At 38.2% G+C, this 25,098-nt stretch overlaps 2 protein-coding genes across 13 annotated transcripts in view; one reads left to right on the plus strand and one right to left on the minus strand.

Moving 5' to 3' along the window:
* Positions 1 to 25,098, plus strand: part of ANKRD42 (ankyrin repeat domain 42) — a 98,983-nt gene that overhangs the window by 58,434 nt on the left and 15,451 nt on the right. The window lies entirely within an intron of this gene.
* CCDC90B (coiled-coil domain containing 90B) lies at positions 5,149 to 24,384 on the minus strand. Of its 11 annotated transcripts, none has more exons than XM_079787323.1 (9): positions 24,354 to 24,384; positions 21,861 to 21,900; positions 20,302 to 20,405; positions 15,505 to 15,606; positions 14,791 to 14,832; positions 14,626 to 14,697; positions 14,477 to 14,530; positions 11,667 to 11,781; positions 5,149 to 6,793 (listed from the first exon to the last, which is right to left on the minus strand). In XM_079787323.1, exons 3-9 carry the CDS (start codon positions 20,320 to 20,322, stop codon positions 6,738 to 6,740), a joined length of 462 nt encoding a protein of 153 aa, XP_079643449.1. In that variant the 5' UTR covers positions 20,323 to 20,405; positions 21,861 to 21,900; positions 24,354 to 24,384; the 3' UTR covers positions 5,149 to 6,737. The 11 variants fall into 11 exon arrangements, with proteins under 11 accessions (XP_079643449.1, XP_079643455.1, XP_079643450.1 ...); XM_079787329.1 differs by having other exon boundaries at positions 21,781 to 21,900; positions 24,271 to 24,383; XM_079787324.1 differs by lacking the exon at positions 24,354 to 24,384 and adding an exon at positions 24,303 to 24,317.

The following is a 25,098-nucleotide window of genomic DNA, read 5'->3' on the forward strand; positions in this document are numbered from 1 at the left end:
TCCTCCTCCTCTCCTCTCCTCTCCTCTCCTCTCCTCTCCTCTCCTCTCCTCTCCTCTCCTCTCCTCTCCTCTCCTCTCCTCTCTTCTTCTCTTCCTCTCTCTCTCTCTTTCATTTCTCAATCCCTGGCCGCCTCCACTTAGAACCAGTTTGTTCATCTCTCTTTCTGTGCTGGATGCAGAAAAGGGAGATCCCCACCATATCTGGCCCCTGCTGAATCTGGCCCCCACAGGTACATGTGTTTTTTTTTTTGTGTTCTTTTTTTAACTTTTCAAGTGACTTGACTTTTAGAAAGCATTTGGACTTGGGAGAAAATGCAATATAAGAACAGTAAGTTTTAGAAAAGGCCAACTTTGCAATAACAACCAAATATCTCACTCAGGAAAGTTTTACAGAAATGAAGACCAGTACTTGTAAAAGGATTTAAAAAAATACGTAATGTGTGCTTACTAAGAATACCCAGGTATATAACCTGCTTTAAAATTCAACCATTGTTCTGTCTTGCAAGCTCTCTAAGAAAGGAATGTAGAGAAAAGGCAAATTGGGCAGAATAAAAAATACATGGTTTTATTGTTTTTCCCCCAACTTAGCTGACTAAAAAAAACAACTATGAAAGTTCTGACTTCAATTCCCTCCCTTTTCCTACCCGACCCCACTCCTTGACCTAGAAAAGATTTGTCACTCTCCTGGGGCAATTGTCTAGATCCTGTCTCCCCCTGAAGATCTGATGGCTAGCTTTGGGCTTCATTGACAGCAGCTTCTTGCTGTACATCAGACTGTCCACCCTCCAGGCCCTGGAATGTACCTTATAAGGATGCTAAAAGCTAATTGGACCCTGTTTCACCAGTTTGCCCTGACATGAGTGCATGTTATTGCTAAGACCAGTACAGGGCTGGTCAAGGGTCTGTAAGGTAGTAGTAAACCCTTTTCATAACCTTTAGTCGTTATTGTTAGTTTTTCTGTGGTTTCCAAAAGGCTTTCAATCTGTAGTAATAATAGTTGTCAAAATTTATTGGGCACTTACTATGTGTGCGATTTGTGCCAAGTCATTTACAAATACTCTCTCAATTCTCACAACTGTGTGATAGATACATGGAGGTTAAATAATTTTCCCAGAACCACACAGCAAGATGGAGCCAGGATTCTAATCTTAGCAGGGAAAGTTCAGAGTCTGCATTCTTTATAACCACTGCTAGAATTACCAAATTCAGCATTTTTTCTCACATTCTGGGACACATAGCCTTACTTTCTCCTTCTAACCTGGCAACCCTATAGTTAAACCCAATCCTAGAACTGTTATACTTGCTCCAGTTTTCTCAAGTTGATGTCTCTAGTCTCTCTCTGAACAAGTGAGGTAGGAAATAGCAGAGGTTCCTGGTTGTTTCCCAGTATCTACACTCCTCTTTTTCTACAATGTTAGGATTTACCTGGGTTTGTGGCTGCTCAGGATAAGGACGTACTTTTCAGCCTCCTTTGCATCTAAGATACTAAGATGTGGCCAATAGTTTGTGAGCAAAAATGGTGTGTATAACTTTAGGGTCATGCCCCTAAAGGGAAAGGGTTTGCCCACCTCTTGCACATTTCCTCTTCTGGAATGTGGATGTGGTGCTGAGTCACTGGACCTTGAGAATGAGGCAATACAGGGATGTTAGAGCAATAAGATAGATAGGAGGCTGGCCCCTGAGACATAGAGCTGACATACTAGTGCTAGAATGCTTACACTTGGATTATAAGTAAGAGAGAACTAAACCTCTATGTTATTTAAGCCACTATTATTTTGGGTTTATTATAGCAGCTAAATTGTAATACAACCCCTAAATTACATGTATTTGATTAGAAATCACAAAAATATATTATCCTCATGTTATGTGTGGTGTTTTCCAACACTAACAACCAATTCTCTGATTTTTTTGGACACCAACTGGTGTTCAACAATTCAATTTGGACATCAACTACCCAGAGTTAGTGTCAGACTCCACAAGTTAAGGGCTCAGTCTCACTACACTGCCCCAATTCAGACACCATTTGCAAGTCCCAGGTTGTCATGGATACTTCTGTTGTTCATCTGGGGTTCCCATATCATCCTCCCCAGGTTCAATAATTTGCTAAAATGACTCATGGAACTCAGGAAAATATCTCAGAAACAGCCAAATGGGAGATGCACAGGTGTGTGGAGCTTCCATGCCCTGTCCGGGTGTTTCACCCTCCCAGCACCTCAATATGTTTACTGGATTGGCGATTGGTGATGGAACTCAATGTCCAGCTCCTCTTCTTTCTTTTCCTCTCCCTGGAGGTTGAGGTAGGGGGGAGGGGAGACTAAAAGTTTCAACTCTCTAATCATGCCTTGGTCTTTCTGGGAACCAATCCCCATTCTGAAGCTACGTAGGGGCTCCTAGCTACCAGTCACCTCCACATAAAAAAGACACTCTGGAGATTCCAAGTGATCAGCTCTATTACTCCAGAAATAACAAGGGATTTATGAGCTCTGTGCCAGGAACTGGGGACAAAAAACAAATATATATTTATTAGCCACATTATAGTAATGTAAAGTAAAAAGATAAATATAAAGTACAAAAGATGTTAAAAGAGATATAAGTAGAAACGCTAATATTTTCCCTCATGCCTCAGTAGATTGTTTGTCTATCTCTAGGATACTGAGTAAGAACATGAGATTTGGAGTTTATATCACTTATCTGCTGTGTGACCCTGGCAAGTTACTTAACTTGCTTAGCTTGTTTATTTAGCTATAAAATGAGGATAATACTACCTCCCCAAGAGGATTGCTGTGAAAAATAGGTGAGTTGATACGTATTTTCTTTTAGCATATTCACTGTTATATAGTCACTAGCCTATGAAATGGTAATCACTAATTTCATTGTTGGTGGCCCATAGCCTCATTTTTCTTTATATTAAAAAATATTTAAAACTTTTGAATATTTGAAACTTAAGATGTTACATATCTAAATTTTCTTAAAAATATATATATTTTATTGATTTTTTACAGAGAAGAAGGGAGAGGGATAGAGAGTTAGAAACATCGATGAGAGAGAAACATCGATCAGCTGCCTACTGCACACCCCCCACTGGGGATGTGCCCGCAACCAAGGTACATGCCCTTGACCGGAATCGAACCTGGGACCTTTCAGTCCGCAGGACGACGCTCTATCCACTGAGCCAAACCGGTTTCGGCTACATATCTAAATTCTTAACAATTGATAAAATGGGCATTATAAGCCTTAAATTGTTTTTCAAATATGGTGAAAGGTTTTTACTGACTCTTAACTAGTCCCTACATAATATTGCCTGGTCTACTATCACCAAATAGTTTTAATGGGCAAGTTAGGATCTAGTCTATGGCCATAAACAAGATGAAGGTAACTAATCCTCTTGGAGACTTATCACTTACAAAAAATGCTAAAAAGGTTTAGTGTTCTCAGAAACTCTATAAATGAAACATTCTCATCACACCCATAATAAAATATTTATAATATTAACAAATTGGATTAAGATTGAGATCTATGCATATCACTTATTTCACAGGCATAAGAAGTACCTCATATATACTTAGAGGCCTTTGGGGAACTCAGAGTTTAGTATAAGAAATAGATGTACAATAGCTATTTTATAGTGGGTGCAAGTGCTGGAATAGAGGGGTAGTTTTGAGATACCTGGGAACACAATCCTCTCATTTCACTTCAGATATTTCTATTCCCTAAACAAAAATCTATCTAAACTCCAAAACTAGTATCAAAACAAAGTCTCCATGGAAAAGGTATATAGAATGTAGAAGTAATGGGAATTGGGGATGGTGTATATATATCTTCCATTATTAGATGCAAAGCACTTCACTTGCTAAATCCCTACAGATGGAACACATCTATTTTACTATTAATGGCTGTGAACTGGGAATATGCATCTTTGTTTTGGTTTGAGGAGATCCAACAAATGGCCACCCCCTCCTTCCCATCTGGATTGTGAACCTAATTGAGATGAAGAATAAATTGAATTGATATAGAGTCCTAAATAGTACCTTTTTCTATATATCTAAAAGCTTAAGCTACTGTTATGACTGGTTGACTGAATGACCGGTCGCTGTGATGCGCACTGACCACCAAGGGGCAGATGCTTAACACAGGAGCTGCCCCCTGATGGTCAGTGTGCTCCCACAGCCAACCTAACCTCCCACGGCCAGCCAACCTCCCGTGGTCCCTCTGCCTGGAATGGGCGAGACGGACTGGGAGAGATGGCCCGATCAGCCCAGATCACTGACCAGGCCAAGGGACCCCACCTGTGCACAAATTTGTGCACTGGGCCTCTAGTTTACTATTAACCTTCTGCACTCGGAGGTCGAGTGTGACTCGACACGGTTAGCATTAGAATAAAGGAATCGAGAAAAAAGCAAGCGAGTGCAAAGGGTTAAAACTGATATTGGAGAATATAGTTTAGTTCTTCAGTCCAGTAAATTTCCTATCACTGAACCACAGAATTGGATAAACTTATTCACCCTGCTCCAAGCAACATTGTACTCAGGTAGGCTGAGCCTGATCCCACAGGAGTAGAACAGAATGAATGCTCTCTGAAGACAAGCTGGTCCCAAACAGGACTGGGGAGGAAGTGGCAACACAATTCAACAACTTCAAGTTTCTATTTTCTGGTGGTTTGATATCTAGAGCTTACCAACCAAATCATTTTCAGAGTGTGACTTGGGTCCTGTTTCTCTTTTCACTTCACTTTACCTGGGGCAGGTGGATGAGGGGAGGAAGAGTGATGACAATCATGTTATGCTACTGGAGTTTCTTTCATGTGGAGGAAAGAAGTATGCCCTCTCAATATTTTATCATAAATTGTAACAAACCAATAATTTACTTGTTTCCTGTCTTCACTAAGATAGTCAGTTCCGTAAGAAGGAAAACTGCGTTCACCTTTGTGCACAGGTGGACCAGCATGTTGTCTGGCACTCAGGAGGCATTCTTATTTATTCAGTGAACGAACACACTGTAGTTTTTTACAGTGGAGCCTTTTGGTCCTTATTTATTAAATCAATAACAATTTATCTACAGTGTGCCAAGATAATTTTGAGATGGAAATGAATCAGGACGTCCCAGGATATTAAAATGGAGTTTTGCTTTGAAAACAACCCAGTAGTTAGATCTGCGAAGAACATTTAGTTGGAGAGCCTCTGATTCTCATTTATTGGATCATATGGGCCAGTCTTTGACTTCTCTAGTCTGCAAATTCCTTATTTATAACTAAACAAATGATGGGGTTATTTTCAACATATTGAATAAATAATGGATTATCAAACTTTTAAAGCTATTGCCAAGGCATTATGAAATCTTTAGTACTTCCTGGCCTTGGCTTTTTGATGGCTAGAACTAATGGTCTGAGTTGAACATATTTTGTACTTTCCTTGGAACTACATGTATTCTATTAATAGATACTATTATAAAAGGAAAAATATATAGTAGTAGACCCAATAGCAATAAAACCAAAGTATGAGTTTCTTGAGAGAGGGATTATATTATCAATAGACATTTATTGAACTTAACTGTCATAAGAAAAATCTTTATTTTAAGCAATAAATTTGAAGCATGGACAAACAGGTTTTTGTGAATCAAAAAATTAAAAAATATATAAAATAATCAGGGCTCAAGATTAGTAACTCAACAGATTTCATATTAAGTGTCATATACTTATACTAGGGCACACATTTAAAAATTTTCAATTTGTTTTTAATTGTTCAAGAATGTATGCACCCTATGTTCATAGCAGTGTTATTTACAGTAACTAATATCTGTAAACAGCATAAGTTCCCATCAGTAATAAGTGGGAAAAAAAGCTGTGGTACATTTATACAGTGGAATACTGAGCTGTAAAATAGAAGGATCTCTTACCCTTTGCAACAGCATGGATGGACCTGGGGAACACTGTGCTGAGTGATATAAGCCAGTCAGAGAAAGACAAGTATCACATGATCTCACTTATATGTGGAATCTAATGAACAAAATAGTGACAGACAAAATAGGTCCAGACGCATGGATACATGGAACAGACTAACAGATCTTAGAAGGGAGAGGGATGAGAGGGACAGGAAGAGATTAACCAAAAAACTTATATGCATAGCCTTTGGACACAGATAATAGTGTGGTAAGGGCCTAGGGTGGAAGGGGGACTGGGTGGAGGGGGGGAAGTAGGAGGAGGATAGGAAACATCTGTCATACTATTAACAATAGAAAACAAATTTAAAAATTTTAAAATTGTTTTTTAATTGTTCATTATAAAAAAAATCTCCATCTATATTATAAGTCACTTCAACAATCCAAACAACTTTCTTATAATATTTTATTAAATATGAAAAGGTAATTGTGTAATAGTTATCACAAAGTATGTAAGCAGCAGATACCAAAGAAATCCTATATGATTTACACAGTTATTCAAGCAAACACAAAACTCCGGTTCAGTTTCTATAAACTATCAAAAAGATAAAGATAAAAGGCCCTTCTATCTCAAATTAACCAGGTTTTGAATGGCAGCTTTTCAACATAATAAAATAGACATAAAAAAACACAAACTACATTTTCTTATTCTAAAACATTTTTTTAGTCCATATGTACTTTGAATAATCTTGTTGTATTAAGTTTTGCTACAACTTTCAATGTTCAAAGTAAATCTATCCTAGTTCAGTGTTTTAAGAAGTCAATGGAAGCAGTAGTAGAAGCATAATATAGTTGTTCCACTGCTATTTCCAGAATCTGTAAAATCCCAATGCTATTGCCAGGCAAGTGAACACTGAGGCTGTGAACAGAAGAAAACATGTTACAGTAGGTCATGCATTTGTGATTACTTTTTGCAGAGAGAAACAGAATAATGTCATCTTCAACTTAAATGAACAAAAAACAAAGGGAATCCAATCAATTTTGTATCTTAGGTTTTTCATTTCCCAGAAAATGAAGCTAAAAATAAAGGATATCCTTTAGGGCAGGATACCAATTCTTCTTAAAAGCTTTCTGTATTTTAAACCCAATTAAGGATGACAGTAATTTAAAAATGTAGGTCATATGTCAGTTAGAATGTATAAATTGTTTAAATCCATTATTAATATTAGCATTAACAGTGACAACAATTATGAACTTTAATTTCAGATCTTAGAAGTGAAAAACAATTTCTTATATTTAAAAAGTATGTAGTTAAGTTAGTAAAACTGACATCAGGTCATCCATGAGAAAATTTGCCTTTCAATACATTTAAAAATGAATTTTCTCACAAATATTAAAATTCATATTAAAAACATAATAAAAATTGTAATGAAACCCTTTAAAAAATCTCAGTGAGGTAGAAGCAAAGGCAGAACAAGCATCAGACTTTAACAGTTAATATACCACCTGCTCTTTGTTACTTCATTCTGGACAAAAAACAACAACTTCCTGTTCTTAAGCAGCTTAATCTGCGTGAAGCTTTTAGTGACTCCCTAGTTTCTAGTTTGTTTAAACAGCCATGACCTTTTTATGTCCATGCACAAAGATATTTATTACATCACTATTTATATAGAAAAAAATTGGAAATCTATAATAGAAGTAATCTATGATGCCATTAAAAATGACATGTACTCATAGAGTAAAAGACTAAATAAAATACAGTAACATGTCTGTAATGATTACTTTTAATTGATGGGATTATGGATGATTTTAATTTTCTTCTTTATAACTTTTAAACAGCCATGACTTTTAAAATAGAGAAACTGAAATGAAGGGCAAACTTCGACTAAAGACAAAAGAAATAGCCTTTCATAGTAAAGCTGTCCTAATTTTAATGTATAAAATTATACATTATCTCATTTGATCCCACTACTTACTGAAACTTGGTTAATGACAAGATCATTTCCTTAATTTTAAGAAGTGGGATTAGGTCTCTTTAAGGCACATAGGAAATGAGGACATTTGAGGAGAAAGTTTAATACTATGAGTTTCTTGTCTTGATCGACTGATTACATAAATTACCTTATTTAACCATAATTAAAATCCTATGAGGTAGGTGATATCATTCCCATTGTATAGATAAGATAAATCCAAAACTATATTGCTACCAGTGGTGGAACCAGGACTAAACACTAAGTGTTCCTGATTCCAAAGTTGTTGTTTTTAAAGGAAACCATTCTATTATCCTATTTATCCCTTGTCACCTGAAGGACTCAATCTAATTTGTTAATTTAGGGGCTACATAGTGCTATCTGGTATATTCTTGCTAACACAAAGAGCTAAGTTGTCTTAGACTACTAGTGAGTACTTTATTGTGAGGAAGGAGGTATTTCATTCTTTTATCAGAAAACAACACAATGTGTGGGAACCAGGCCAATGGGAACACAGAGGCCTTGTCGCTAACACACCAGAATGGCCAAGGCCTCTCTAAGCATAAGCCTAATTGGGGTGCTCAAGGCCAAGATACCATGAGTGGGTGCAAGGACACATGGTACACTGTGCCCTTCTATAGCCAAAATACGATTGATGAAACTATTGGCACGAAGCCATCTTTGTCTAAGGGATAATATAAAAGTGTATCACTAAGGCCAGGGTGCTGGGCAGAGCAGAGGCAAAAGAGCTCCGATACAGCTACCTTGTTCACCAGCCAGTGTGCTGGGCAGGGGAGACAGAAGAACCTACTGAGCCAGAGAGGCTAGAGAAGCTGCTAAGACAGAGAGCTTAGGCACCACTAAGATGTAAGGCAGTGAGTCTAGGGGGCAGCGTGCGGCTGCTCAGATAATAGCTGTGGGTGCAGAGACTGATGCTGCTTTGTGGGAAAGATGTATCTGTTCACCAGCCGGTGTCCGGCTGCCTGCCTGTGTGGACTTTGCTGTGAAGGACTGTTTTGCTTGTATAGGACTGTTGTGCCACTGACTTCTGCAATAAAGACTCCTTCTTATACACTCACAACTCCTCATGGCTCTCCATCTAAGACCCAGCATCATAGGAGGTCCAGCCCTAGGCCGAGGGGCTCGGACCCAACACCTATTGTACTCGTGAACAGAGGATAAAGGAGGAACTTGGACTAAGTTCTCAACAGTTAGTACAGTGGGCAGGGTTCGAGAAGGAGCCACCCCTGGTGTAGTCAGGAAGAACTTAGAATATATGGATTCAGGACAACTCAGAGCAGCAGTGCTGAGCAGTGCTCTTGCTGTCTCTGACACAGTGGTTACTTGTATTTAAGTTTCTCATTTCTACTGTCAACTGTTACTTCTCATTGCAGTCATTGTGCCAACCCCAAATTGCTTTCAAATTTTAGGGCCTGAGACACTGCCTTTGGGTATATAAAATGCATAGGCGAGCCTGTGCCTGGTACATTTTAAGTTCTCTGTGTTAGATTTTACTGCTTATCTGCCCAGAACAGAATTTGCCACATTAACTACAGATTAAATGGAAACTGCCATTATCTTACAGCTCTAGTTTCCTTGGCAATAGTGATCTGGGTCAAAGGGTGGTATGACTCAAGATGGGCCATTCAGATCCCTTCCCTGGGATTTTCTGAATTGGAACTAAGGAAAAGGATAATTTTTCATGGTTGGTGAAACTGGAATATGAGTCTGGTGGCCGTGTTTATAATCCCATGGAGGAAGCTGGTTTAAGAAAATGAGACAGATATTCAGAGACAAGATACAGAGAAAGTTGTGATTCCAATTATCCCTAAGCTGAAGCTATACCTCTGCATTTCTTCCATAATGCAATATGTAAATTCCCCTTTATGCCTAAGCTAGTTCAAGTTCAAAGTATAACACTTGAAATGAACAGCACCTTGGCTGATGCATGCTGGGAAAACAAAATTATTAAGGTTAACATTTTAGAAGGATTTCTTCTCTAAGGGAAACACAAGATCTTTACTGCTGGGGTTTTATTAGTATTTTTTTTCTGGGTTTGTGACTGAATTCAATATGTGAATCTCAGATATGTGGAGTAATACTGTCTTACTGGCAACATCTCAGGTATTCTAGGACCCAGTGGATCCACTCATGACATTACCTACCCACCTGCTGAGAGTGTGGGATTCAGATTTCCTAAAAAGCTTACCAGTAACAGCAGCAATAAACAAATAGTTGGATAAGAAAGAGGAAGGAGAAAGACAATGCCTTTAGAATTGTTGGTTGCAAATCCTCGTTGAAAAAAGGAAAGGAAGATAACTTAGAAAAGGTACTTTTCCAAACAATGACTTGCTAATTCTTTTGTTTCTGCCATTAAGTTTCTTAGAATCAGCCTTGTATAAATCCACTACTGAATGCAAGTCTTATGGAGACCATCACCTTCTTCAAACTGAGTATAAAAAGGATTTTATTTTTATCTAAGATATTGATTCTTTCAGTAAATACTCTAGAGGAAGCTGAGTGGAATTTGAAGCTCTTTCTAAACTGGGTTGCTTTAAAATCCATTTTGAAAGTGGAAACAAACTGGCTGTTTGGAAATTTTCCCTGAGCATTACCACTGAATTGATCTCTAGTTCCAGAGACTTTGCTAGAATGGGGGTTTTCAAAACTTGTTTTCCCCTTAGAACACTTTCTTCAAATGAATCTTTGGCAGAAGCCCAATATTTTAAAAAGATAGAAGCTGAGGCATTCAAGTTGAAGAAATAAAGGGGGTGCATTGCTGAAGGCCGGGGGCTCCATCTTCACTCCTACTGCCACCTCAACATCACTAGTGGCTGCCCAGAAAACCACTGATAGTATAAATCAGCAATTTTGTTTTGGACAGCAGTTCAATAATATGAAAACTTTTAAATGTGCACATCTTTTAAACACAAAAGTATATATGTGCAAAGCAATTTATACAGAAATACTAACATGAGGGCACAAATGAGTGTGTGTGTTTACCCAAACACAAACTTATATACGGCTGTTCAGTGCATTGTTTTTAATAATGAAAAACTGGTAGCAGAAAAGTTGTCTGTACAATATGATCTAGTTATTATTTTTAAAAATTGTAATGTTTATATAAAGAAGAGAAATCCTGGAAAGATATATACTACTAATAGTAAATACCTATGAGGGAGTAAAAGGCTTTTACTTTTACTATATTGTTTCTGAATTACATGAATCACTTATAAGGAAAATATATTACTTTTTATAAAAAGAAACAAAAAAGTACTATTTGACTAGGGCATTTTTCCTACCTCCTTGGAGTCCTGTAATTGGTTCAGGTCCCATGGTACTTGAGGAGCCTAGTGTGGGACAAATAATCTAATATTGGGGTAGAACTGTGCTCTGTCAGTTGGATTCAAGGTAGGAGGTATTTCCCTCCTTTGCTTGCTATAATTTTTAATGGCCTACATATATTTTAGCTATAATTTCCTGTAAGTCCACTCAAATACTAAAGAGCACAGCAATAAAAATAACATTTTTTTAATTGTAGAATACTTAGTTCATCTTTGCAGTATTCTGTACTTGTGTTTATATATTTCTTTGATATCGAGAAGTTTTTTCCTATTAGTAAGTTGCAATGTTGCCTGTTAAACTTATATCCTAATCTTATTGCCTTCCAGACTTAGATTCTTCACACACTGCAGGGACCAAGCAATAAAAGAAACCTTCATTTTTTCTTCTTTGCTGGCCATGGTTACATTGGGAGATAGGAGCTGACAGGTCTGATAATCAAATGACAATAATTCCTTTCTCTGACAAACTCAGCCTTACCTGCAAGATAACGAATTGTCTCAAGCTTGTTAGATTCCATTAGTGTTTTTAAAGAAGCAATTTCAGTGTCAATTTTATTACTGGTCTCTGAAATAATACTTTTGGTGATGGTATCCTGTAATAAATGAGAATAAATACAATAAAGTTTTGCCCTCAATATATTATTGGGAAAAATATTTACATTAAAAATATTATTTATGGGTGATTTTGTGTATTACAATAGTCTTTTTTTAATCCTCACCCAAGAATATTTTCTCCATTGATTTTTTTAGAGAGAGTACAAGAGAGGGAGGAAGGAAAGAGAGGGAGAGCGAGAGAGCAAGAGAGAGAGAGAAAAAAAGTGATGTGAGAGAGACACAGATTAGCTGCCTCCCACATATACACCGATTGGGGCTGGGGATCGAACCTGCAACTGAGGTATGTGCTCTTGAGTGGGAATTGAACCCGAGACCTTTCTGTCCGTGGCCGATGCTCTACCCACTGAGAAAAACTGGCCAGGGTTTTTATAAAAAAGATTATTTTTTATTGATTTCAGTGAGAGGGGAGAGAAGGATAAAAACATCAATGATGAGAGAGAATCATTCATCGGTTGCCTCTTGCATGCCCCTCACTGAGGATTGAGCCCACAATCTGGGCATGTGCCCTGACTGGGAATCAAACCATGACCTCCTGATTCACGGGCCGACGCTCAACCAGTGAGCCACACCGGCCACAAAAAATCTTAATTGGGGCAACAGTTAAAAGCAGTGTGATATTAAGAAAAAACATTATGTGAATATTACAGATTAAGAAAAAATATTCCTTCTACTTTGATATTTGGAGACCATTTATTAGGATTATCACATTCTGGATACCTCCTACTAAAAGCCTCATAGTAAGTTATTTGAGACTTAAATATATAAGAGGATAAACTAAGAAGAAAAAAGTTTACTGTATTTTTCTGTGTATAAGACGCCCCATGTGTAAGACGCCCCCACTTTTCCAACCCAAAATTAAGAAATCAATATTTTGATGTTTTTCCTCTTAAGGCCTTATTCTTTTTTGGTATCTTAAGGAGTTGTTTTTCCTGTTTTCTACACTCAGTGGGAGGAGGTCCAAATTGTCTCTCTGAAGCTCTATTTCCATGCTCTTTTGCATAGCTGATTACATTCAGTTTGAATTTTGCAGAGTAAGACAATTGCTTATGGGCATTTATCTTTTTATTTTTGACATCTTTATGGGCTCAGAATGCTCTGGTCCCTCTTGCATCTGTGCACTCTCCACCTCCAATTACAGCATAAGCTGATGTCAGTAACAATAAGGCTCGTGACTGGAGGAAGCCTGTTTGACAAAGTATGGGCAGCTATGCACTGCATGTGGCTGACTTCTGTGTATAAGACGTCCCTCGATTTTCAGTCTTAACCCTTTGCACTCGCTTGCTTTTTTCTATTTATTTATTTTTATTTATTTATTTATTTATTTATTTTTATTTTATTGATTTTTTACAGAGAGAAAGAGAGAGGGATAGAGAGTTAGAAACATCGATGAGAGAGAATCATCGATCAGCTGCCTCTTGCACACCCCCTACTGGGGATGTGCCCGCAACCAAGGTACATGCCCTTGATTGGAATCGAACCTGGGACCCTTGAGTCCGCAGACCGACGCTCTATCCACTGAGCCAAACCGGTTTTGGCTCGCTTGCTTTTTTCTCGATTCCTTTATTCTAATGCTAACCATGTCGAGTCACACTCGACATCCGAGTGCAAAAGGTTAATGATTTTAGAAAAAAAAAAATAGCATCTTATACACAGAAAATACTGTAGTCACTGAACTATCACTTTATGTATAGAATGGCTAAGATAGTTAAAAATTTAAATATGTTTGCAGAAGAAAAAACCTGACCAAGTTTATAATGTGAACTGGCACCAACATTCAAGGAAATAGCAGAAATGCTTGTTGGGTAACACTGAATGCTATGTGTATAGGAGCTAAGAGATGGGAAGAGAGATGGTACTGAGAGCTCAGAAATTAGCTCTGAGAGAATTATTACATTTCCTTATCTCTTTTATCTGACCAAAAAGTAAGAGGACAGAATAGGATGCTAAGAAGGACAAATGGAACCCTTCCCTACTATTAAATTAGAAGCAAGAAAGAATGCCGTCTTTTCTGTTAGAATGTAGACCAAATGGCTTTTAACTTTTAAGAAAAGGACGAGGCAAAGCCAGAAAGCTGGGTTTTACTCAAGCCACAGAGATTAATGATTACAATTTAGGATTACTGAGAATGTAACCATTAACAATGAGTATGGGGTTTAAAATCCAGGTTCATATCCCAGCTCTACCACTTAGTAGCTGTGTGACCTTAATGTCCCTGTGCCTCATTTTTTAAATTGGTAAAAAGGGAATGATTGCCTGCCTCACAGAGGCTGATGTAAGGATTAAATAACAGACAAAAGTAAAGCAAGTAGAACAATACCTAACATATAATAAGCACTCATTAAATGTTTACTATTATTTTTAAAAATTTTAAGATAATTTGACCTAGACACTTAAATACTAATTATGAATCCTTTCTTTTTTATATGAAAGTAATTTAGTTTGAAAAAGTATGCTACCAGGAAAGCTTGGTGCTGACTCAGAGGTCACAGCTCAGGTACTATCACACACCTGGTGGCATTACCCCCAGTGTCGGTTAACCATAAAAGCTATGAGGAAATCATGGATTCTTTAGGGCTACTGTTTAAAGTCCAAACTTATAACATGATACACATAAAAGCAGGTACACAAGGCCTGAGAGCTGTACAAAAGAGAAACTTTTATATACTAACTTACCTTTTTGGTAAATTCTGTGGTTGCTTCCATAAGTTTCTTTTCTTGATCTGTAAACTAAAGAATATGATGCATCAGGAGGTTAAGAAAAAAGACTAAAAGGGATTAAGAAGCAGTAAGTAACCAAGAAAATACATTTAAAAGCACATTACCATATCTGTTACTCTGCTCCTTTCTAGGTTGATATCCAGTTTATTATCTGCTCTGATTCTACTGGTTTCATTCTTTAAAGAAAGTAAAAATAGTTAAAAAGTGATCTTGTAATGAGTATTTTGAAAATAATAAAATATTTTTAAATGGGAAGAAACATCACTTACTATTAATTGTTGCTTAACTTGTTCTAATTCACTCTTCATTTTCTAGATGTAAGAAAGATCACATACAATTGGCATTAAACTACAAGCCCATATTATGATTTTTCCCCCATAAAATTTGAAACCCTAGATTAGCAAAAACTGGATGATCTAAGGATTTTTTTGATTAAAAATAAAGATAAAAAAAGAATAATTCATATTTAGAAAATAATTCTTAGGAAAACATTAGAAAATATATTTATGTTTTAGTTTTCTACTTCTTAAAACAATTGATAGTCTACATTTAAAAATATTAGTAGCTAATATTTTTAGCTATTAATATTTTTAAATGGATAACAAAATTCCCCTGAATTACAAAAACCATATTTTTCTCTTAAATGACTAGTGCAGAATCAAATAAAATGGAAAATGCCACATTACTTTCAGTTCTGAGAATATTATACTATGTGTTATTCTAAAATTGTATATAATATAAAGAGTTCAGATATCTAAGTGACTTTTATACATATAAGATACATCTCTTGTTCTTTACTATGCAAGAAACTATGCTTTATACATCAAAAGATTAGGTATGGTTAAACATATAGTCTATTTTTATCTAAAAATTTATAAATAATTAATTAATAACCCCACAAAATTATTTGGTCCTATTATTCACCAAGTAGACCACTTGTGAAGTCAGTTATTTTATTAGTAATAAACTGAAACTTGTGTCACCTCATTCTCTGCTCTCAGATTTGCAAATTCACTTTTCTCTAGGATGACCATGTCTTTCCTGATAGAGTCCAAATGAGCCATTAGCTGTTGTACTGTTATTTCCTAGAAAATAAAATAAAATAACCTAGTGATCTATGGAAAGCCATCCTCTTACATGGAGTCGTTTTCATGAAACTTCAGAGTTTCAAATGCTAAAGATACAATGTCGCTTGGCTAAGTAAAACGAAACAACATATAAAACCTACATATCTGAATTATCAAAATGAAAAGCAAAAGGAGATTCAAGGAAGAAAAAGTACTTCCCAGCCCCAGCCAGTTTTGCTCAGTGCTTACAACGTCGGCTTGCGGACTGAAGGGTTGAGGGCATGTACCTAAGTTGCAGGCTCAATCCCTAACCTGGGGCATGTGTGGGAGGCAACCAATTGATGAGTCTTTCTCATATTGATGTTTCTCTCTCTCTTTGTCTTTCTCCTACCCTTCCACTCTCTAAAAATCAATGGAAAAAATATCCTCGGGTGGGAATTAACAAAAACAATAAAAAAAGCATTTCCGGAAGCAAAGTAAATGTCTGGAAACATCTATGAAAGAATCCCAATAAAATATTTATTTAACATCTATGAGTTCCTCAACAAATACTGTTTTTAAAATGGCTACATGGAAAGGGTTTTGTTAATATTTTTACTGCTTTAATTTTGAGGGATTTTCTACCATCAGAAAATTCCAGGGTACTGGATAAAGACTCAGAAGTTAAGTAGTAAAATAAAATAAATTCCTGGGTAACTTTCCTATACTCGGCACTACAAAGAATATGTGAAAGAAAAGGTGATCCCTATCTGATAGATTTATATGCTTTTGCTTTGCTAAGGAGGGACATTTCTGTAGAAATAACTTTAACGCAAACTTTTTTTTGTTGTTAATCCTCACCTGAAGATATTTTTTTCATTGATTTTTAGAGAGAGTGGAAGGAAGGGGGAGAGACAGAGACAGAAACATCGATGTGTCTCTCACATCAATTGGTTGCTTCCTACATGTGCCCCCAAATGGGGCTGGGATGAGCCTGCAACCCAGGTACGTGCCCTTGACCCTTTAGTTCTTGGCCGACAACGCTCTAACCGCTAAACCAAACTGGCTAGGGTTTAACACTAAACTTATTAAACTTGGTAGCTTGTTGACTCATTTCTCCTGCTTTACCAAAAGAAAAAGCAGATGAGGATGTAGCCAGGAAAAGGACCCTCTATACCAGGGTATATAAACAAAACCAAAAAAGCCTAAGTAAGACCAGGATTACTAGTGGAACTCCCATTTTTCTGGTCAGTTTGTGGCCAGTTCATTGTTGAGTTTACAGTCCTCCACTGACCAATATGGGCAAGAAAGACTATTTTAAAACTGACTGGACTTTTAGAAAACAGGCTATCACAGTTCCAGATGCGTGACCAAGAAATGACTCAGTTTTCAAAAGGTCTGGAATACACAACGCTCTCCAATAACAACTCCCAGATGGCACAGTCATGTGGAGTAGATGTTAAAAATGTGAGTTTTGGAGTCAAGCTGCCTGGCTTTGAATCCAAATGCCGCCATTTACTGTGAGACTTTGGCAAAGTTATTTAATTTCTTTGACCTCATGAGTAAAATGTAAATAATAACTACCTACACCTTATTGAGTTATTTGGAGAATTAAATGATAGTGCACATCAAATGCTTAATGTAATACTTGGCACACGGTTAGCACTCAATGAATGTTGTCTATTATTAATATTACCAGAGACAAGGATGTAATGGCTGAAGCAGGCCAGTGTAACACCAATGTTTTGATGTGGAGACGTTTTGCCTTAAATATTAATCCTGTCATAAAATTATTATTTTTTTTGCTGTGCACAATAAACATCCCTGAGTCTTATGCCTTCCCTAACCTTCATCCTTATTATTGGGTGTAGGGGGTTCATTTCCTTTTTGCAGTTCTACTTGATACAGTCATGAGAATTAGTTCAGAAGTCATACAGAAGCGGCTCTATGGGCTGTGTTAGTCCTACTCAAAATGTCATTATGAAGGAGTTCTAAAGCATTAAACATAATGTTATCTTTATCTGAATCTTTAATAAAATGTTATTACTGAGACTATGTAGAGAATAGCTGAAAATGTAATCATAAGTTTTTTGTGGAGTCTGAACCTGAGATAAGGAATTGTACTATGACCTTAATAGCCTCTATTTATCTCCATTTCCTCCTTTAAATACAGTTTGTGACTCAACAGGTCTATAAAACAGCACAGGTGTCCATCTTCAAAAACTTGAAATGGAAAAGTATAATCCAGTATCAAGTAGTCGAATCTATTAAGTATAATCATTGTAATTATTAAGGAGCCACCAGAGAATATGAATATAATTCAGATTATAAATGAACTCAGAATATAACTGTATTCCCAGATTGAGCAGAGTCGACTTAGTATGGCCCTTCCTGAAGTGATCAAGTATGAAGCTTGTTTGTCTCATGACCCCATCTTTCATGACATCTTTGTGCGTTACTCTATCCTAGAGATGGGGTCAGCAAGGGGATTAGGCTCAAGGATGGAATGGGATTTCAATGTCACACACCAGTAATAAAAAAAATCAAAAGTGTAGCAGTAATATTCCTACATCCGATCCTACATTTTGAATATAAGATTAAATGGTCCTAGCAGAGGCACCCCTGCCCAGCCAGACCCTGCCCCCACCAGCTTTCCCTCCACCTCACTCTCCTCTTCCCCCTCCCCAGGTTTTTTTTTTTCTTTTCTCCAGGCTGCTGCCCCTAGGAGCCTGAAAAAAAGTCCTGGCAACATAAACATTTCTCAAACCAGTTTTAACTCAGGTAAACTTAAAAATCTGATATAAGAGTATATTACTTTATTAAAAACTAGAGGCCTGGTGCACGAAATTTGTGCATGGGTGTGTGTGTGTGTCCCTCAGCCCAGCCTGCGCCCTCTCGCAATCCGGCTTGCAATCCAGGACCCGTCGGGTAGGGTCCCTAGGCCTGGCCAGTGATCAGGGCCTATCCAGGCTTTCCTTGCCCTGGCTGTGGGCAGCTGGCCCCGCCACTGCCACTGCTTGCCATCTGTGCGGCGGTGCCCCCTCTTCTCCCACCACCGGTCGCCTCCCTCTGCAGGCAACAGGCGCAGGGTGCAATTGCTTGGCTGGTCTGGGCCTCCCTCTGTGGGGCGATCATGGGGTGATGGCAGGGTCCCCCAACCAATCGCATCGCAGCTGGCTTGGCGCCAGTGTGTGTCATAGCGTGGTCATCCAGACCTTCGTTCTGCTGTTTGGTCATCCGGTCAATTTGCATATTATGCTTTTATTATTATAGACTAGAGGCCTGGTGCACGAAATTTGTGCATGGGGGGGGTCCCCTCAGCCCATCCTGCATCCTCTCCAATCCAGGACCCCTTGGGGGATGTCTGACTGCCGGTAGTCGGACATCCCTCTCACAATCTGGGACCGCTGGCTCCTATCTGCTCACCTGCCTGCCTGATCGCTCCTAACTGCCCCTCCCTGCCAGCCTGATCACCCCTAACCACCTCTGCTTGCCTGCCTGATCACCCCTAACTGCCCCCAAGCCACCTCCCCTGCCTGTTGTTTGGTCATCTGTCTGGTTGTTTCGGTCATGATGCCCCCTGGCTTTTTATATATTAGGATGTCAGTAACTCCATTCGTTCTTTCAGGATAGCTCGGAGAGTTGGGAGAATGAAACGATTGGTTTTTTCTCAGTAGATTTAGTAGTCTATTATGATTCTGAATAAATTAAGCTAAAATAATGCACATACAAATTTTTAGGTAAGTTAAATTCAGGAGCTGAATACTTTTAATTCTAAAAGTCTAATTGGAAATTACTGTAAGTATCTTTAAAAAGCTTTTAATCCTTCATGACCTTTAATGTAATGAAATTTTATGTAAGAGCTGCTAATTTTACACAAGAAAGAAACCCGCTGCTGTGAAATATTTAAGGAAGTTGAAATTTGAAAAATTTAAATTTAAAAAATATAAACATAAGAAGATTCTTAAACATAGTGAATTGATTCATGATGACAAACTATGAATTATTTCAGTTAGGTTCACTGAGCTTATTCTATTCTTTATATAAACTTGTAGCTTTTGTCTATAGCACCACAATGACAACTTTTGCAAATTACTCAACCTCTCTCATCATCTCTTCAGTGGCAAAAAGAGAAAAATTCTACCTCCATTTCAAGGTTGTTAGAGTGGTTAAATACTAGTAATACATGAGAAGTCCCCAGCATTGTGCCTCTAACATCTTAAGTTCTTAGTAAATGGCATTATTTTGACTTACAAAGGATTTGTGTATCCAGTCAAATTAAAGCATCTTAGCCAGGTGATTTATGAAGTCCTTCCCAGCCATATAAGTACCTTCTGGCCTTCTAAGTTTGTGAAAATTAAGCAGAATTTACACATGACTGCAGTAAAATATTTTTATTATATAGATTAACTTTTCTACTGTGGTGGGCTTTCAAAAGGGAAAAAGTTGTTTCACTAATGATCTACCACCATCTCATGACTCTAATAATGTAATTATCTCACAATGTAAGATTTGAAAAAATTTCATTCTCTGTGTTACCGTAATGGTTATGACTATTCTCATTCCTTAATCTCTCTAGATACTGACTTTACTAAAGGTTTTTTGTTTTTTTAATCCCTTTAGAGAGAACAAGGAAGATGCAGGTGTGTGTGGGAGGTCACTGGGCAGACAGAGATGCAGTTATAAAACAGATGGTCTAATGAAACCTAGAAGTAAAAAAAAAGAAAATGTTACCTGTTGAGCTTGAGTGACCATCTCCTTATAGATAGTATCCAAGCTGACATTTGATAAAGTGGTTAATGCTGATACAATTGTTTCTGCTTGTGCTTTGTCAAATCCTGTAGGCAGCAAATAGGTATTTATATTTTTAAAAGTGCACATTCTTATCAGAATAGACAGCTGGAATAACTTTCCCTATAAATTGTTATCTGTTTTTATAAAATGGTTACAATAAAAATTTGGCAGATTATGCTAAATTACTCTCTAAAAGCAGTCTACAATTTTAATGCCCACTGTCCATTACCCCAATCTATATCAACACTGATATTACTAGTCTTATTTATTAATTTTTAATTGTACATTTTGAGATAATTTTAGTTTTATTTACTTTTCAAATAAGAAATACATTTACATGATGGAAAGTTGAAAATGTATAAAGGGTGAGAGATCTCTGTTCCAGTTATATTTTACTGCACAGCAAACCACCCCAAAACAGTGGCATACAACAGTAACAAGCAGGTCAGTTCTCCTTCAGGGGTCTCTTAAGTCTTTTTTACTTTTAAGTGTACAATTGCCATAAAAAATGGTATTGCAGTTATTTTAATCTGTACTTAAAATCTGCATTTCCTTGGTCAAACATCTTTACATATACTTATTGACTACTGATATTTATTTTTCTGTGAACTGTTTATAGCTTTTGCCCATTTTTCTGTAAAATTGCTGAGCTTTTTCGCATTAATTCATATGGACTCTTTATTAAAACATAGGCTCATTGTCATGTTTCTGTAAAAAAATATTTCTGTAGTCACATCTGTCAGTATTTACTTTCATTGTTTTAGAATTCTGTTTTGCTCCCTAAAAATCTAAACATATTCTATATTCTAGTACTCTATTACAGTTTTTCTTTCATTTTTTATATTTAGCTTTTAGTCAATCTAAAATTTATTTTTCAGTAAGGAGATCATATATATTTTTCCCAATGGCTAGTCAGTTACCATAACTCATTAAATAGTCCTTCCTTTCCCTATTTGTGATACTTTCTTTATTGCTTGCTAAGCCCATATGTGTGTGTGTGTGTGTCTGATTCCCATTCTATAATCTATTTTTCTATGTGATATTATATAGTTTAAATAACTGTTTTGATATCTGGTCAGTTTTTGTGCTTGTTATTTATTTTCTTTTTGCTGTTCTTAAACATTGTCCTTGAACTTCCACTTGGACTTCAGTATTAGCCTAGAAACTCTTTTTTTTTCTTTTTTACATAATTGGAACCACTCTATACATGTAATTTTACATAATGCTTTTTTCACTTAAATACTTGAACATAATCAAGCAATACCATTTTTTATGACTATAAAATATTCAATTGTCTGGATGGCACTTACATTTAAATAGTGACTCTTAATTGTTCCTAATAGTGATATTGTCTTGACTAGGTAATATATCATGAGTGGTGTTAATTTACTTCTGTCGAGAGATACCCATGTTTCTCACCATGAGTTTCCAAGTCCTGAACCAATGCATGGGTATCAAAAGTTAATTTCCTTTGTTCTAAAGGAGTTATGTCCACTCGCCTTATATCATGTCCTTCTTTGGTTGTGGTGGTGAAGAAGTCTGAGAAGAGAAGACAATATTTTTATTTCTTGTTATAACTAATAGAAGCAGCATACTTTAGCTTCTAAAGCATTTTCCCCATTTATTTATAATACAGTTCCAGTTCTTCTACTTAGGAATTCTGAAATTTCAGGGAAGATAACTGACTCCTCTGAGCCCCTGACTCTTTTATCCAAAAGTGTCTATCATTATTTGGCACAACAAACATTCAATAAATGTTTCCTTCTTTTAGTATTTAGAAATGTTTGTTTGTTAAGTCATTCTAAAATAATATACATCAAAAGCTTTGATTATCACTGCCACATCTCTACTGGAGAACATAAATTGCCCAAGTCGCCTCAGTGCTCAAAAGTTTTTCATAGAGCTATGAGAATTTTTAATACCTTTATCCCCATCCAAAGTAGCTTTCTGTACTCCCACACTCTTACATATTCAGTTTATTTCCCACATAGTTCTCAGTTCTAATCTGAAATTATGCATGGTTTGTTTTTCTGAATCACAATATTAAGCTCCACGAGGCCCTGACTCTGTTTTTCATTACTATTATTTTTTTTTTTAATACCTAGAACAGTGGTTGGAAATAGTTGGGCTAAAATATTTTATTGTTGAATCAATGAATTTGACTTTAAAAGCTGGAGTATTTGCTGTTAACACCAAAGCTCTAGGAAGTTTCACATTTTAAAAATATATGTCCTGTTTCAATAAAGTCCCAATCTTTAAGGCATGGGGATGATGAGCAAAATCAGACATAACATGTTTTCATTGACTTTATAGGTTAGTAGGGAGGAAATAGATTAAAAAAAATCTAAATATAAACTCAATTCAAATGATGAAAAGAGTAAGGGGCCACTTAAGGTTTCTCCAACAGATTCAAGAGCCATAACTCAACAAATATGTTGAAGCATTATCGTTTACTCATGGTGATGTATTATCAGTATTATATGCACTTCAAAGTTCTCTAAAAGTGTTTAATATTGTTTTCATTTGAATATGTAAACAAAGTTCACCTCTAAAAGTTTACAGAGATAGGACTGAGATTGGGGTGATTTCCCAGGGTTCAAAAAATGTTACCTCCTTTTTGTAAAGGCCATCTAATGTGCATGCAAGTTAAACACCTAAATATAGAACCAAAGAGGTTGTGAAGGACCCTGGCAGCCGAACAGCCGGCTTAAGGGGGAATCAACAACTGCGGTCTTACTGTGAGTGAAATGGAGCAATGCGCCAAACAGCACAAAACACAGCGGGTACTGGTTGGCACATTTCACCCGGCACCGAAGGTTCCAGGTGAACACAGAAGGCTAATATTAGTGCCAATCGGCCAATCGCCCACTCTGTGGACAACCTAAGGGGTTTAAAAATTGGTGGTGGTGGGGTAGTGGGGTGGGCGTGGTGGTGATGGTGGGGTGGTGGTTCTGAAAACCTCTCTCAGAATAAAGTCAGCTGTCCTGCAGGACACACTGCTAACAGGGGTGCCAACAGTTCAACCTGTAAGTTCCAGAATCCACAGTTTTGTTTTTGAACGGCTACGACTGATGATCGCGGAGCACTGACAATCTCAGCGAGAATAAAGCCGGCCTGACACATGCTGGCCTCCCCATAACCTGGGCTCGAGGCCAGCACCTACATAACAGTCTACATTGGAACAGGCCGAGAGAGATCACGTCTCTCCCGATACCGATTACCTTACGCTGGCACCAGACAGACCTCCGAGAGGGCGGAATCACCGGCTCATTGGACAGTAAAAAGGGAACGGGAGCTCAGAAAGAAGCCCGGCGGGGCTCTCGCGGTGCCGCCGGGCGCGAACCCCAGGCCTTCAGAGGCTCGCTCTCAGGAGGGGCGGGCAGTCCTCCCCTCAGTCCTGGCCCACCCGGGACGAGGCCGGGCAGCGGGGTCTCCAGCACCAGGAGAGCGCCGGGCAGGAGGGCGTGGCACCCGCACCCTCGTCTCGGGCTCGCGGGAGCATCCTTTCTCTGGGACGCACCCCGACCTCGGGACACGGGGCCTTCCTCACCTCTCCGCAGGGCCGGCGAGAAACGCCCGCGGGGGGTTGAAACCCGGCGGCCCCCGAGGCTCTCAGGGCGCAGGAGCCGCCAGGCACTGCGACCCCACATATCCCGAGTTTCCCGGTCAGCGGGAGGAAGCGAAAGGCTGGATGGGTCACGCTCAGACTTTCGGGCACGGTAGTTCTGGCGCCGCGAGGATGCTGGGAAATGTAGTTTCCGACCAGTCGCAACAGTCCCGCCCAGCGCCAGCTCGCACAGCGGCTCCGCAAAGCGGGGCCTCCTCACAGACGGACCCACAATTCACTGGCATAGGTCAGAGCGGCTCCGCCTCGTCCACCACCCCTTCCCAGCCCCTACGCGCCGTTACCGCCCCAAGGAAGCGGGATCTTGTCTTTGAACCTTCTGGCGCCCGCTTCCTGGCAATGAGGTACAGTTCAACAGCAGAATAACCCTGGAGAACTAGCAGCCATTGCGCCTTTGGGTCTCTGGGAGATGGAGTCACATTTATCCGCACAGCAACCTGGGACCTGAAGTCCTTAGCCGCTAAGCCTTCTGGGTGGGTGGGTGGCGGGGGGCGGGGGCGGTCACGTAGAACCCTTCTGGGAAATGTAGTCCAGAGAATTCCTCATTCTTGCTGCCTTACATCCTGCAGCTTCGCCCTCTGGTGCACAGGAGGAGGAACTTGAGCTGGTTGAGTCCCTCTTCAGGGAAACAATTCCTCTGCTTCTAGGGTAGATCTGATGATATTCACCACTTATCCTTCTCAGACCTCAGTTACTTCAGACTTTGCCCTACTTGGTAAAATGCTGAAAATAACAACACACAGTAGTTGCGGAGCTAATGCACTTTTTTTTTTTTTTTGTAGATCTAAGATGGCAGCAATCATTAGTTTTTAATGGCTTAATTATTCTCGTAATTATCCAAACAGTAAGTTTCTTGCTGCTTTGGGAACGTCAGCTACGTAAAAAGCACCATTCTACCCACTCAGGCACGTTAAAAGAACAGCACTTGATTCCTGCCAGCAAGGGCTTTAACAGGTAATACATGGAGAGGAAATATAAATGGCTACTAAAAATTGAAAATAAATAAGAAAGAACAGTTTAATTTCACCAGTTAAGGAAAACCTTTAAAGATTTTAAAAAGTGATAATATTAATGCTATCAAGTATGCAATTAGGGCTACTCATGCTGCTGGC

The sequence above is a fragment of the Cnephaeus nilssonii genome (assembly GCF_951640355.1).
Source record: "Cnephaeus nilssonii genome assembly, chromosome: 13".
Lineage (NCBI taxonomy): Eukaryota > Metazoa > Chordata > Mammalia > Chiroptera > Vespertilionidae > Cnephaeus > Cnephaeus nilssonii.